The 13,417-nt window shown below is 42.2% G+C and overlaps 1 protein-coding gene across 7 annotated transcripts in view; it reads left to right on the top strand.

The window, feature by feature from the left end:
* Positions 1–13,417, top strand: part of ERG (ETS transcription factor ERG) — a 152,645-nt gene that overhangs the window by 121,758 nt on the left and 17,470 nt on the right. For 6 of the 7 annotated variants that reach the window (XM_075518606.1, XM_075518632.1, XM_075518601.1 and 3 more), the window contains 3 exons: positions 7,859–8,010; positions 10,963–11,166; positions 12,154–12,234. In XM_075518606.1, coding sequence (XP_075374721.1) covers positions 7,859–8,010; positions 10,963–11,166; positions 12,154–12,234 — 437 coding nt within the window. The remainder of the gene's footprint in view (positions 1–7,858; positions 8,011–10,962; positions 11,167–12,153; positions 12,235–13,417) is intronic. The other variant, XM_075518649.1, reaches the window with a different exon arrangement.

The following is a 13,417-nucleotide window of genomic DNA, read 5'->3' as shown; positions in this document are numbered from 1 at the left end:
TGTGTCCAACACGTGGAGAAACAGGGTTGATCTTCAGTAATCACTCTGACATCACTTGTTTTTCAAGGGCATGGCTTTTTCCATCCCCGGAGCACAACCCCACGGCTGAGGCTCAGTGCCATCCCTTCCACATCTGGTGGCGTACCACCGGCATGCAGCCCTGGTATTCTTGGTAAACCTCAACTCAGACTAAACAACAAGCATGGTCCAAAACCCATTGCAGTCAATGGGACTCTCCTCTGTCTCCAACAGGGCTTGAGGCAGCTCCTACATCAGCCCACAGCAAAGCTGGGAGATCTGTCTTAAGAGGATGACTTTCCTAATGCACTTATTGGAGCTGCCTATATAAAGTAACATTAGTCTTGGGTAAAAAGACGTGGTGTTAGTTATCTCGGACTGATAATCTTTTTTCCCACTGACTGGGTGGTTGGTGGAGTGGCTGCCTACCAAACTGGAAAAACTGCAAATTCAGGATCTTCTCCATGTAGGGCTTTATGTGTGACTACTTCAAGACGTTCCTCTTTGCTCTGAAAATCTGCCAGCTTAACACTAGTGCATGTGTGTGTGTGTGTGTGCATGGTTTGGCTCTGTTCTTGAGGCAAACATGTTGCCAAGGAGAAAAACAAACCCAGCTCACCACTGCTATAGCTACTTTTTTGCAGATTTTTGGGGGGTGCTGGACTGGCAGGTGCTAGCTAAGAAGCTTTCCACTCTGGGGTAATGTGTTCATTCATAATTGGCACAGTTACATTTTGGATTGACCACTGATGCTTAAATTACGTGCTTAGCTTCAGGAGTTTAAGAGGGAGAAGAGGATAGCCAGAACTTCAAAAGTGCTAAGCAACCAAAAGCTCTCATATGGGTAATGAAATAAAATTAGTCTTCAAATAATGACGTAGAACCCCACAAGAGTTATGATCACTGCCGTTATTTATGACTATTGCTATCATTACTGCTTTATTTCCAGTACAGTATTTACTGTGCCTAGAGCATTTAGAGCCGATGGTTGTGGTGTTCCCCCAGCTGGCACGGCCCAGGCACTTTCAGTAGGTAGGTTGTCTCTGACCCAGCGCATTTGGAGATGAGTTGTCTCCTCTCTCCCTTCATTAGTAGGTGTTTTATTTTGATCAGGGTAGTATCAGTGGGGGTGTTCAGTATTTAAAGTTTCAGAATAGCATTTTAAGACAAAGCAGAAGGTGAATAAGAAAAAGTGGCTAATCGTTGACTTTACCATTTCGCACCCGTTAGCCTCACAGCCCGATAATGCTAATCACGAAAATCAGCAGACATTCCACAGACACGGGGGATTATGGTTTCCATACAAGATGTCACTTCTGTTTATGCCTGGCATGCTCTACTTTGCTAACTTTCTATACGATCCCTGCCCACAAAAGAAGGCATATGTGGTTTGGGAAGGGCCCTGTCTCCCGGTGTTTCATATTTTATGAAACCACAAATACAACAGTCTTACAAGCTCTTGAAATGAAATACAATTTGAGAAATGTAATCCATTACCATTATAATAGAATTTCAATAAAAATAATAAAAGAAAAACAAGAGAAAATAGGTCCTGAAAGTTATAGGCCAACTGGGAAGTCATTGTGGCTTTGGCCTAGCTGTCACCATGTCAGACTTCAGCCTTCTCCCAGGCAGCAATCTAATTGTAAATTATGTATATACAGAACATCATTTCTTAGCTTTGGCTTTTAGTGACCCCCTTCCCTTCTTTCCCTTTCTTCACTCCAACCTCACACATAAGAAATATTGAAGTGTTTGCACTAATGGAGAAATGACAATGTGCAGTCAAACTTAAACCAGCTGTTTCCCCACACTGTGAACACAAAGAGCCAGGCCAGTAATATTTATAGCTTGACTGGCCTCTAGTGAGCCAGATGCTGACTGCCTTAATTTGCCATGATGGCCTTAAGGCTTGAAGCAGCTGTGGACCACAAGATAGCCAAGGAAAGTTAAGCAAAAAAAAAAAAAAAAGAAGAAAAGATTGTTTCAATTGCAAAAGTTATTGTTTGATTGAAAATAAATGGCTGCTGCATAGACAACTCAACAAACAAGCATTTTTTTGTTTTGCTTACAGAAAGCCAACAGCGTTGCATGTGTTGGCATATGGTGGTTGCTTTCTCCTTTCACTGGAGGACGGAAGCGAAGGCACCTCTACATGCCATGCTGTGACATCTCTGAGTGACCCTGGGGCTGGCCCCATGCAACCCAGAGCACCCCATGCAACCCTGGGCTCGGGGCACCCCACACAGTGGTGTCTGCCCCTGTTTTGGATGCTGAGGGACTGTGTTAGCGTGGGGCTGCCCCAAGCCCAGCCACACTGCAGCCCTGGTCTGTTGAAGACTGGTTTGGTTGCCCCTGCATAGCCCAGCATGGAGCAGTGCATCTCCATGACTACGTGCCCCAGTGAGGACTTTGGTTTTCTTTTTTTCTTTTTTTCTTTTCTTTTGTCTTCTTAGGACTGCTTTTGACACTCACCTTATAGTAAAGATAAACAGACTGTCACCATGGCTTCAGCATCAGCTTAAGCCAGCTTTAGCCAGCAGCGTGGGTCCTGAGGGGCTTCCCTCCCTTCCACAGACCTCAGCAGCTCGATCCCACCCTGGCTGTCCCCTTTCCTGTGGGCGATCATTGCCTTCACAGCCGCCCCACGTGGGTGGGGGAGTGACTCAGGTTATAGCTAAGCACTGAGTTACTTACCCACCCACCCATTTATTTACTTATTTGTGAACTTGCTGGGGAAGCAGCTCCCCAGCCCAGTTCGCTAAGCAATTGCATGAGAGCCTGTGTGAGCACCCCAGGGATATTTCGACCTACGTGCGTTTTCTGGCATTTTAAATGCCTCTGTTATGCTGGAGTCCTCTGCGGGGAATTTAGTGCTGCTTTCACAAGAAGCCTTGGAAGGGAAAATAAAACCTCTGTTTTCCTTTCAGCAGGTTAAGCGTGGTGGTGCTCACGCAGGAAATTTAAGGGCAGGTGCCTGCACAGGAGCAGAACACTTGGTGTGCTTGCAGGGCTTGGCCTGGGGTACGCACAGAAGAAGCCAGGCAGCCGTGTCCAGCTGCGGTGCTGCGATGAGTGTGCGTTCTGGAAACCGAGCTCTGTCAAAGCAAGCGTTGGGGCCTCTGATATCACCACTGAAAGCACTTTTCAGAGTCTCACTTAGCACCCATGGGGATCACCGTTGGTGCCAGGGAAGCAGCCTCTGGGGCTCCGCAAAGCTGCTGGTGCAGCCACACTCCTGCTCTGGTAGCTGGGGAGCGCGGGCTCCTTCTCACCAGGGAGGGTCAGGCTGTCCCCAGTGATTGCTGCCAAAGAGGAACCCAAAGGGGGATCCACAGGACCCTTCTTTGCATGTCACTGCTGTGGCAGGTCTCAGCAGATGTGAATCCCACTGATTCGTGAAGAGGAAGAGGGTGTAGAGAGGGTCAGGGAAGAGAGTTTAGGGCTGCAGCCGTGTAACCCTTTGAATTGATATTGTGGACTAAAGTATGTCAGGTGTGCTTTAGGAAACAGCAGTGTACCTCAAAGTAAGAAATCTCAGGGAAGTTTTGTTTTTTTCTTCATGGGCCACTTTTTCAGTGACAAACCATTTTTGGGGGGGGAAGCGCTGACCAAATTCACTACAGCTTGAGTAGTTGCAGTGAATGGAGATGAGCTTGAGCATGCTTTGCAATACATTCGGTATGAGCTGACCTTTAAATGATGTCATTTTGGCTAAATATAAATTTATATGTGTTGGCCCGAATTATCTGAGGGAGCTGGCTTTGCAGAGCTCTCTCTCTTGTACGTAAGGACAGGGTGGGGTCATCACAGCCCTGCTGGGGCCGTTCCCCTCTTTCTCAGATCACTGGCATTACGAAATAGGAGAGGAGAGGTGAGAAGAGGAATCTGTATCCTGTAGGACAGTGTCATGGTTTGTTTGCCAGAGCCTCACAGAAGAAAAGTTCCTGGTAGCTCAAGCGTGTTCTCTGACCTGACCAGCCACAGGCTGGATGGGGACCATGCATGGAAAACTCTTCAAAGGTGTCCTTGGTGTAGGTACACCGCTGTACTCTCCTGAGACACCTTTTCTATAAGTAGCCTCTGTAAGGAAGGTATCCAAGCTGTGGTTATTAAATAAACTTATAAAGATATGTAGATATTTGGAGAATGCAATTTTTCTCATTTGTTTCCCTCTGAAATTCAGGAATATTAAATAGAGGGGTCTACATTAAGGGAACATCACAGAGACCATGTAAAATTTTGCTGATTCCTAATCTGTGTTTCTCTGACACCTTGCATTTTAACACAACGCAGGTGTTTTATGTCACATGGGGAAAACAGTAGCAAAGTGAAGAGGAAAAAATGTGTTTCATACACTTATTTATGAACTTACATCTGCTTTCATCAGAGTCAATGGTTGGCAAAACTCCAGTCGGCTTCAGTAGGAGTGGGCGCTAAATTTAACCATCAAATCAGCTTGATTCTAAGTAACCCTGCATAAAGGCAAGGCTTCCAGGTCCAAGGACCCAGGGAGAAATACTTTCTTCAATAGACATTTATCAGCAATCAGAGCTGAATCAGCTCAGGACTGGACAAAGTGCTCTTGGGTAGCATGATTGTAGTCTTTCCACTTTTTTTTTTTTTGGTAAATTCCAGGTGTAACACAGTATATTTACAAAGGCTAAAAATAACATGCAGCTGTGAAGAAAAACATCTCGGGTTTCATTTCAGACCTGGAGCTGAGGATGAATCACTGCAAAACTGCACCCTTTACACTGGGCACACTTTCTGAAAGCTGCTTTTCCACTGCCCCTGCTCCCCTGGTGGTTCAGAAATAAAGCAGACTCACAGAAAGTCCTAAAAAAAGCCTTTGCAGACAATCACTCTCTTGTTGTTCTGGGCACTAAAAATACCATTTTCTAGTGTCTGCTTGTATTTTCAGTTTTGCTTTCTATACCGTAGAAGTCCATTCCAGCCATTTGAATTAAGCCTTGGTTCAGCGGTACGCATAAGCACACACTCAATTGGAAGTACCTGAGTAGTCCTGTTAGCTCCCATGGAGCTGCTTACATGCTTGAAGTAAAGCATGCTCTTAGAAGATTTGCTGAACTGGGGATTTGCTTGTCCACCCAGTAAGCTAAGGGGACAAAACCCTTGACCATCTGCTTCTGGATTTTAATGAAAAGTTATGACTTATTTATGATCTTCTTCCCCACCCCTGCCTGTTTATATTCAGATCAGAAAACCAGCTCAGAAGCCCTGTCAGATTGCCAAAAGCTGTGTGCTACTACTGGATCTTTCACATCATTTACTGTTCAGTGTTTACAAGAGTTTTTTTAATGCACGATTGCCCATAGAAGTGGAGTAGGCTAATACTGATGTGATACTTCACGTCAGCAGCAAGACTTTGATGTCCCTATATCCCAAGTTCCTTTTCACAGAAAAACCAAAATAAAGTAACTGTGCCAGTTAGGCCAAAGGATGCTGCTAGCTCTCTGTTTCTCAAAAACATCCCTAAAAAGTCAGTGAATGGGCCAAATGGTTCTTTATTTTGTCTTTGTAATGTAACTGACCTTGGGAGTCAGGGTGGGCATCTGCACAGGTATAAGGGCAGGAGTTGGATGATGTTTCCAAATATGCGTGATTTAGTATGCAGACTTACTTATGCATATATGCCATTTGTATTTGTTAAAGGTAAACAGAAAAAGCCAACATTTTAGTCACAAGCAATCATCACAAAAGCTCTTTTTCAACATGTTTACCTCTGAAAGAAAAAGTTACTTTGTTTTGCTGAGTTCTGTTTAGACAGAAATAAGCTGCATTCCAGAATTATATTTAGAGGTATGTAGTGGGATAGAAAAGTTAAACCTGAGAGAATAATGCCCAAGTATTCTGGTTCTGAGAGGAAAGGCTAAATTCACCACCACTCAATGACAGGCAAGACCATGTGCTGACTATATCTTCCCTTGTGGTTATTATTCAGTCCTGTGGCTGACAAAGCAGTTGTAGGACCTTTACACAAGGCAGATTTCATATGTAATATGTTATGCAGCACCCAAGATATTTTATACCTGAAAAAGGTATGTGAAACCAACATTTCCCAGGCAACATTCAAGGCCCTGTTCCTTCTCCTAAAGAAGATGACAGTACCCATTGAATGGTTTCTCTGATATATTTTATTTTTAAACTGAAAGCCATCAGCAGTTAATTTTTTTTTTAATATATACATTAACACAACATGGTAAAATTAGTAGTAACACTGTGTAGAAAAAAACTGATATACTTAAAATGTACTTTTAGTATTTAAGATGTATACTAAATCTTTTCAGCTTTCCAAGTGCTAGTTATTTTTTAAAACACACATGAGAATTGTAACTGCATTAGTTCCTGACCAGTGGTACTGGTGAGCAGTCAACTCAACCAAGTCACTTGGGCATTGGATAAAATATCTGCCACATCCTTTTGACGTATGTTGAGCAGACAGTAGTCCAAACTGTATATTATTTTTCCTCTTTTGTCCTCAAACAATAACAAAACTCTGAATACAGGGAAAGCACCTGTATTCTGACCACTGGTGGGCTTACGGTGACATGGCTGCCCAACACTTGCAGCAAGAGCTGGGATTTCCGAGCTGGGGAGAGGAAGAGGCTCTGGGTGAAATGCATTTTGGGGGCAGGGGGCAGATCCTGAAACACACTTCCAGAAGTCTGGGTCTTGGAGGGTCTCTCAGTTCTCTGGACTGCAAATTAGTTGGTTTGCAAGGAACCGAAATGAAACATCGCAACCTGACTTGCTGCTTGTTTAGTGAGACCATAGTACAGTTTCAGGAGTTAAATGGCAGGTCTGAAAGAAAGCTTGTTAGTAATGTAGTATCACTAAAGAAACCAAAACCCAACTAACACCCTCCTTCCCTTGCCAAACAGCCTCTTTACGTTTAAAGGTATTCCCTGTGGCTCTGTTCTTTATTTTGATTTTTGTAACAATTTTTCTCTCTCTGATGAAACACGTTGTAGTCATTAAATTAAGGGACAAATATGTCTGTGTCTGCCAGAAAGAAAACTGTGATGCAATTAAAATGCCATTAGGGAACCCCCTGTGGGATGTTAAACCTAAAGACTCTATTCAGAAAGCAAAGCCAAAATTAAAGAGGTGTCTGGTTGCAGATCCTCTGCAGATTTCCATTTCTTGACTACAGTACCATGGAGACTGTGCTAGTCAGGAGCTGAAAGGTTTTCCCAGTCATGCGTGTGGTATTTTGAGTCATGGCTTTGGCAAATGTTCCTTTTCTGTAAGCCATACGTAGACATGTGTCTACATTGCATGACATAAAGTGCAACTGAGCATGGCCCACATGAAACAATGACAGCAGTGGAGATGGGAAGCTGTCCAAGCCTTGGACAAGCCTTGTCCAAGGCTTGGACAATGACAACTAATAATAGTTTCCTCTCAGAAAATTTACACTAAGTGCACCTCTATGTTTGGTGCGTTGTCTGTGAGATGTTTGGAGAGAGAAGTGCAGCTACTTGCAGCCATCAGGCTCAGCAAGCTCATGAACAAGCCTCCATTCTAGCCCAGTCTCTGGAAATAAATCTTTAGTGTTTATGTGTTTGGAGACATATAAGAGCCTGATCCTTTGAAAAGAAAAATAAATATATGGTCCATTGAGGCTGATCATTTTTTCTGAGGCAACTGAAGGAATCAGCACAGTCATTGGGTGGTAGGTACTGAGTTTTCCAGTGACAGCCCAACCCTGGTGCTTGAGTCTCGTTTTTTTCCATTTCATTCAGCGTGATTCTTTGCTGAGGATATTAATAGGGACTGAAATAATAATAGAAGCACACCTCTCTTCTCTGTCTAGGAATTCTCCTGATGACTGCAGCGTGGCAAAAGGAGGGAAAATGGTTAGCGGCTCAGACAATGTTGGAATGAACTATGGAAACTACATGGAAGAGAAGCATGTTCCACCCCCAAATATGACTACCAATGAACGAAGAGTCATTGTGCCAGCAGGTTAGACCCTCTACACAAAATTTTCAAACAAAAAAAAGCATTTCCCTGAAGTCTACTAACATTATTTAAGAAGATTTGGAGAAAAATGGCAATGTGATACAGGTGATCAGGAAGAAAAGAGCAGTAATTTCCCAGGATTATTAAGAGAACAAGCTGAGAAATATCATAGTGAAGCCACCTCTTCAACCCATTCTTCCCATTTAAGCAGCAGAACTGGCTGGTTACAGGCACTCATATCTTATCTGACTTCTCTAGCTCCTTTTGGAGTATTTCACTCTAAAGTGGGCAAAATGAATAGCCACTTTCATTTCCTAACACCATGGACTAGCTGGGTCCAGAGTGTGTGGGAGAGAGAAAGGATCACTGTACCACATGATATCCCTGCAAATACCAAATGCAGTCTGGCCCTCAGCATGCTAAAAACACAATAGCTTCTGTGAAATCAAACAGTGCATGAAGCATCTATCTAGGTTATCCCGTGAGTTTGGGCATTTTAAAACATTTTAATAAGCAAACTAACAACTCCACTGCAATATAAGAGCACAAGTGAGAAATTCTCGGTTAGTCTTGGCAAGCTTGGTTGTGGGATTCAGCAGTTAATTGAACAAGAAGGCATTCACTCCTGTGTGCCTTGTCCTCCAAACAAACCTCTGCCGGAAAGTTTGTTGCCTTGGTTTGCAAAATAATTAGCATGCCTGTTTCTGAAGTCAAAGCATTAGACCATCATGACATGTGTTAGTGTTCATAAACCACTGGATATACACAGCATAGACACAACACCTGCAACCTGCAAACAGAAGGGAATGTTTTGCTGCTAGTTCCTCTCCAGCAGGGATGTGCCTATCTGAAACATTTCTGCTACTGCTATGTTGCTTAATATTCTTACAGTTTTTCAGTTGCTAAGATATGCAAGAGTACTAACTGTGGCCAATTTTGCAAGCTGTGATTATTTCAGTTATTTGTCAAGATATGTGTGGACAAATATGTTGCAGTATCCTCTGCAATGGTATTGACAGTTCTATTCTGAAGCACAGAGGAGTGATGCACTGAATAATGAAGTGTCCTGCCTAATTGGAAGCAGACCACACTGAAATTCACAACATTTGAATGTTCTTCTAAAACATTTGTCTTCTTGGTGGTTGGCACTTTTTTCAGTCTTTTAGTAATCCTTAGCACGGTTAGCTCAGCAAGATCTTTTTTTCTCAGTGTATTCCTGGAGGTGTGTTTGAGGTGGATTTGAGTGACATTCAAGGAACAAGATGGTCACAGTCACAGCCTTGCTAGTTTGAGGTCCACAGAAGAAATGTATGGGTAAAAGCCGTTGGTTTTGTTTGACTACCACATAGGCAGTGTGCAGCTCATGTGGGAATGTTTAGGAATAGAAAAAGCAAAATTCACATTTCCAGCTATGGTAACTTTCTAGTTATCATAAATAAGAAAAATTATAGGCATAATCAAAATGTTTTAGGAAAATTCCTGGTGTTTGGTTGTTTATTTCAAACCAAACTGAATGTAGTTGTTGGAGTTCTGTGCTGTAGATGTAGGCAATCTCATCCAGACCCTAGGTTTACCAACTGGACTTGCATCTTTCTAGATTGCTACGTATTTCATACCAGATGGAGGGGTTCTTTTAAGTGGTTTTTGGTGCATTTCAGAGAAGAGAGAAACCTTCTGAAGCTCCAGAGGATTAAATATGCTGACTTGCAAGGGCTTAAAATGCCAAAAGAAGCATCAGAAAAGGGGAGGCACTAGTGGGTGATGGATTGGGAGTGAGCAACAGCATGACAGACTCTGAATAGTTCCTAGCCCATGGAAAGAGGTCCCCACCTCTTTCAGACGAGCCTGAACAACAGTCAAAAGAGAGGGGATGGCACTGAATTAAGCCACAGAAAAGCTATTTAGGCTGTCACTCAAGTCCCAGCCCTTCCACAGACTTTTATGTGACGGAGTACAGCCATTTGACCTCTGTGTGCTCCATTCTCAGTCTTCAGGATATCAGAGAATCACAGAATCATTTAGGTTGGAAGGCACAAACTCTCAAGGAGTTTGTTTCCCCTTAGCTTTATTTTTTTCTCTTCAAAAAGTGTAAATTCTTCATGGTAGGAGCTGTCTTCCATTATGGGGATGTGAACTGCAGGTCGTTAGGGACCTTCATGTTGATGGGTGCTTACTGTAATTCAAGAATAGGGAAAAGTAGAATGGAAGAGGAACAGAAGAGGAGTTCAGAGTCAAAAAAGAAGTTTAAGTTAAAATCAAGGATTCATTCCAAAATGCAAAGTATTTGGCCTTATGTTTTACTAAAAATCTGGACTAGTTCTTGTTTTTTTCCCCAGATGGTTTTGCCAGTGCTTCAGGTAGTAAGTAAAAACCCATGCAGGTGTAGCAATGTACACCAGTAGAACACAGCAGTCTAGGAAAGGAAGTACAGAATATTTTAATATGACCCACTCTAGTTTATGAAATAACTAGCCAAATCTGTGAGTGCTTACTTAGCCTATGCCCAAGTAACGGTACTTCTGACTTGAGTGGAAATTTCACTTGAATAAAGATATAAATTCAACATAGAGCTTTGAAAATTGTTCAGATACAAGTCGCAGTGCTGTTAGTGGGCTCTCTTAAATACTTTTCTAAAGAGTATTCTCTGCATGAGGACAGGAGCCTATGTTAATCTGTGAATAACAATGCATAAAAATAACAAGACAAAAGAACTAAATGGGAGAAGGAGCTCAACAGCAGAGGGTTTGTTGTTAATAATCAGAGCTCACAGGTCTTCCCTAATAGTTTTTCACAGACAGTTATTCTCCTTTGCACTTCCTCATGTACCTCCAGCAGTCAGTAAACAGGGGATTAAGGTCTCTCCAGTTCGACTGTGGTCTACATTTATTTTGTAGTGGTCCAGTGCATCAGCACTCTCCCCTCTCTGCTTAATTTTATGCTTTGTGATACCACCAGATCCTACGTTATGGAGCACAGACCACGTACGCCAGTGGCTGGAATGGGCGGTGAAGGAGTACGGTCTCCCAGATGTGGACATCTTGTTGTTCCAGAACATCGATGGGAAGGAGCTGTGTAAAATGACCAAAGATGACTTCCAAAGACTCACCCCAAGCTATAATGCAGATATCCTCCTGTCACACCTACACTACCTCAGAGAGAGTAAGCTAGTTTTCTGTCATTATGGTAGCGGCTACAATCAATCTGTGGTTGATATCAGTCTTAGATTTAATGGTATGGATACACTCAGCTGGGTTTTCAGATGTCTATTGCAAATGTTGCTGTTATGTCTATTGCAAATGTTGCTGTTCCTAAGAACATAGTAGGGAGCCTGATCCAAAGCCTCTGGAGTTTGATGGAAAGGTTCCCATTAATTTCAGTTGGCTTTCACTCATGTTCATCGAAGAAAAGAGTTAGGGAATATTTCTACATGTCCATCTCAGAGAAAAATCAAATTGAAACCCAGCATATTCATCAGCATACTGTAGGAAGAAAATCATATGGGATTCAGTGCTAATGTTTTTTCTGGTCACATACTCATTTCTTTCCATTTTAACGATGAGAATGCTAAACAAGAGTGCAAACATTGATTCATAAAGTGAATTCCAGGCATGATTCTAAGGACTGACAGCAGTTTGCTCTACTCTGAATAGGATCAGGATGATTTAACTGAATTGAATAAAAGTTCTGTAAATTCATGGAAAAAAGAAACAGTCCCTGAAGTCCAAATGCAAATTACTTGTAGTGCATAGCTAGCATTTCAAAGGGAAAGAAGGGACTAGTGAATTCCGGGCTTGAGGCCTTTCATCTAAGCTTGAGGAACTTTTGCAGGTTTGCCTCAGTTTAAAGAAGTTAAAGTGAATATGGTTTTTAAAGAAAAAAACAACAAGCATTGCAACACCAGTGCGGTGCAGTCTTCTCCACACGCACACTGTCAATAATCAGTCAGAAATATTATGCATTCATAATGTTGAATAAATGAATGCCCTAGTTTAAGCTGTAGCACACACGCCTCCCTCCAAACTACAGACTGAAACTGACTGTTGGTAGACTCGCATTCAAACAATCCTGTCAGGGGAAAATATGGTTTAAAAAGATAATTCACAATTTTTTTTTCATTTTGGTGTTGCTTTTTGTTTTGTTTTGTAGCTCCTCTTCCACATTTGACTTCAGATGATGTTGATAAAGCCTTACAAAACTCTCCACGGTTAATGCATGCTAGAAACACAGGTAATGCTGGCACTGCTCCCATTGCTATAGGTCATCTTCTAAAAGCACAGGATTCGTTTTTATGGGTCGCTTGCTAAAAATGGAAATGGTAAATCAGGAGGGAGACAAGTGTGTCCTCTCCTTGCTGTGTGTGTGTTTTATGCACAGACACACAGAAAAAAGGTGAGATCACGTAGGGCCAGATGGTGCAAAAATGGTCTCCTTACTGGTAATTTCTTGTGTCCTACAAGAGAATGGGGTCCCTGACACATGATAAACTGCAGGCTTGGGGCCTGTGTCTCTGAGGACTTTTTTTCTCATTCTGTCTCATTGTACTGTCAGATATACTCCACGGATCCCTAGGAGGTTGGTGAAGCTCAAAGGTGCTTCACTGCTTGCCTAAGTGCTGTGGGCTCTGGTGAATGGGGACTGTCTCCCCTCCTGTGGAGTATATATCATATAATTCGACAAATTTGCTATTTAGGCAGTTAGCTCATCTCATTAGTCAGCTGTATGGGACTTGAGCTGGAAACTCCACTAAGTCTGATGTTGTAATTTCCACTAAGTCCGATCTGAATGTAAAATGATTTTTGTTAATATTCACCCTTCTATTAATTTGGCCCAGAAAGGTATTGAGTGTAGGTAGGAGAACAATACAATACATGCCTCAAAAGCATCTGTCTTTCAGGATGTGACTTAACATATTTATAAAGATAATTCAGAATAAATTTTATCTTGCTCTAGCAGTTGTGCAACAGAGGATGGCATGGAATTGTACATACAGTATGGTATACATACTGATTAAAGATGTTGATCATGCCTGAGGGTATTAGTTACCTACAGTGACCAGAAATAACAATTCCTTATGAGAAATGAAAAAGATAATACAAAGGATAATGCAAAAGGAAAAAAAAAAAGAAAATCTTGGATTGGAATGCCTTTTTCATATTTCATTTAGTTTTTCACTGTTGTAAATAGCGGTGAGTTTCGTAGCAAAATTAACTAGATTAGAAGATCTCTCCCTGAGATTAGATGTTTGCCACTTGACATAAAGTCCTACTGTGGGCTGTAGGCCTGCTGCAAACCCCACCAAAAGCAACAAAATATTTTTCATTGACTTTGATGGGGTTTGGAATAAGCCTTAAGCCCTTTTTAAAAATAGATGGACTCGATGGTCTTTTCCATCTCTGGCTTTCCAGATTCT

Source organism: Mycteria americana, chromosome 1 (genome assembly GCF_035582795.1).
Source record: "Mycteria americana isolate JAX WOST 10 ecotype Jacksonville Zoo and Gardens chromosome 1, USCA_MyAme_1.0, whole genome shotgun sequence".
Taxonomy (NCBI): Eukaryota; Metazoa; Chordata; class Aves; order Ciconiiformes; family Ciconiidae; genus Mycteria; species Mycteria americana.
The sequence above is the reverse complement of the archived record's forward strand: the minus strand, read 5'-3'. Positions and strand labels throughout refer to the sequence as shown.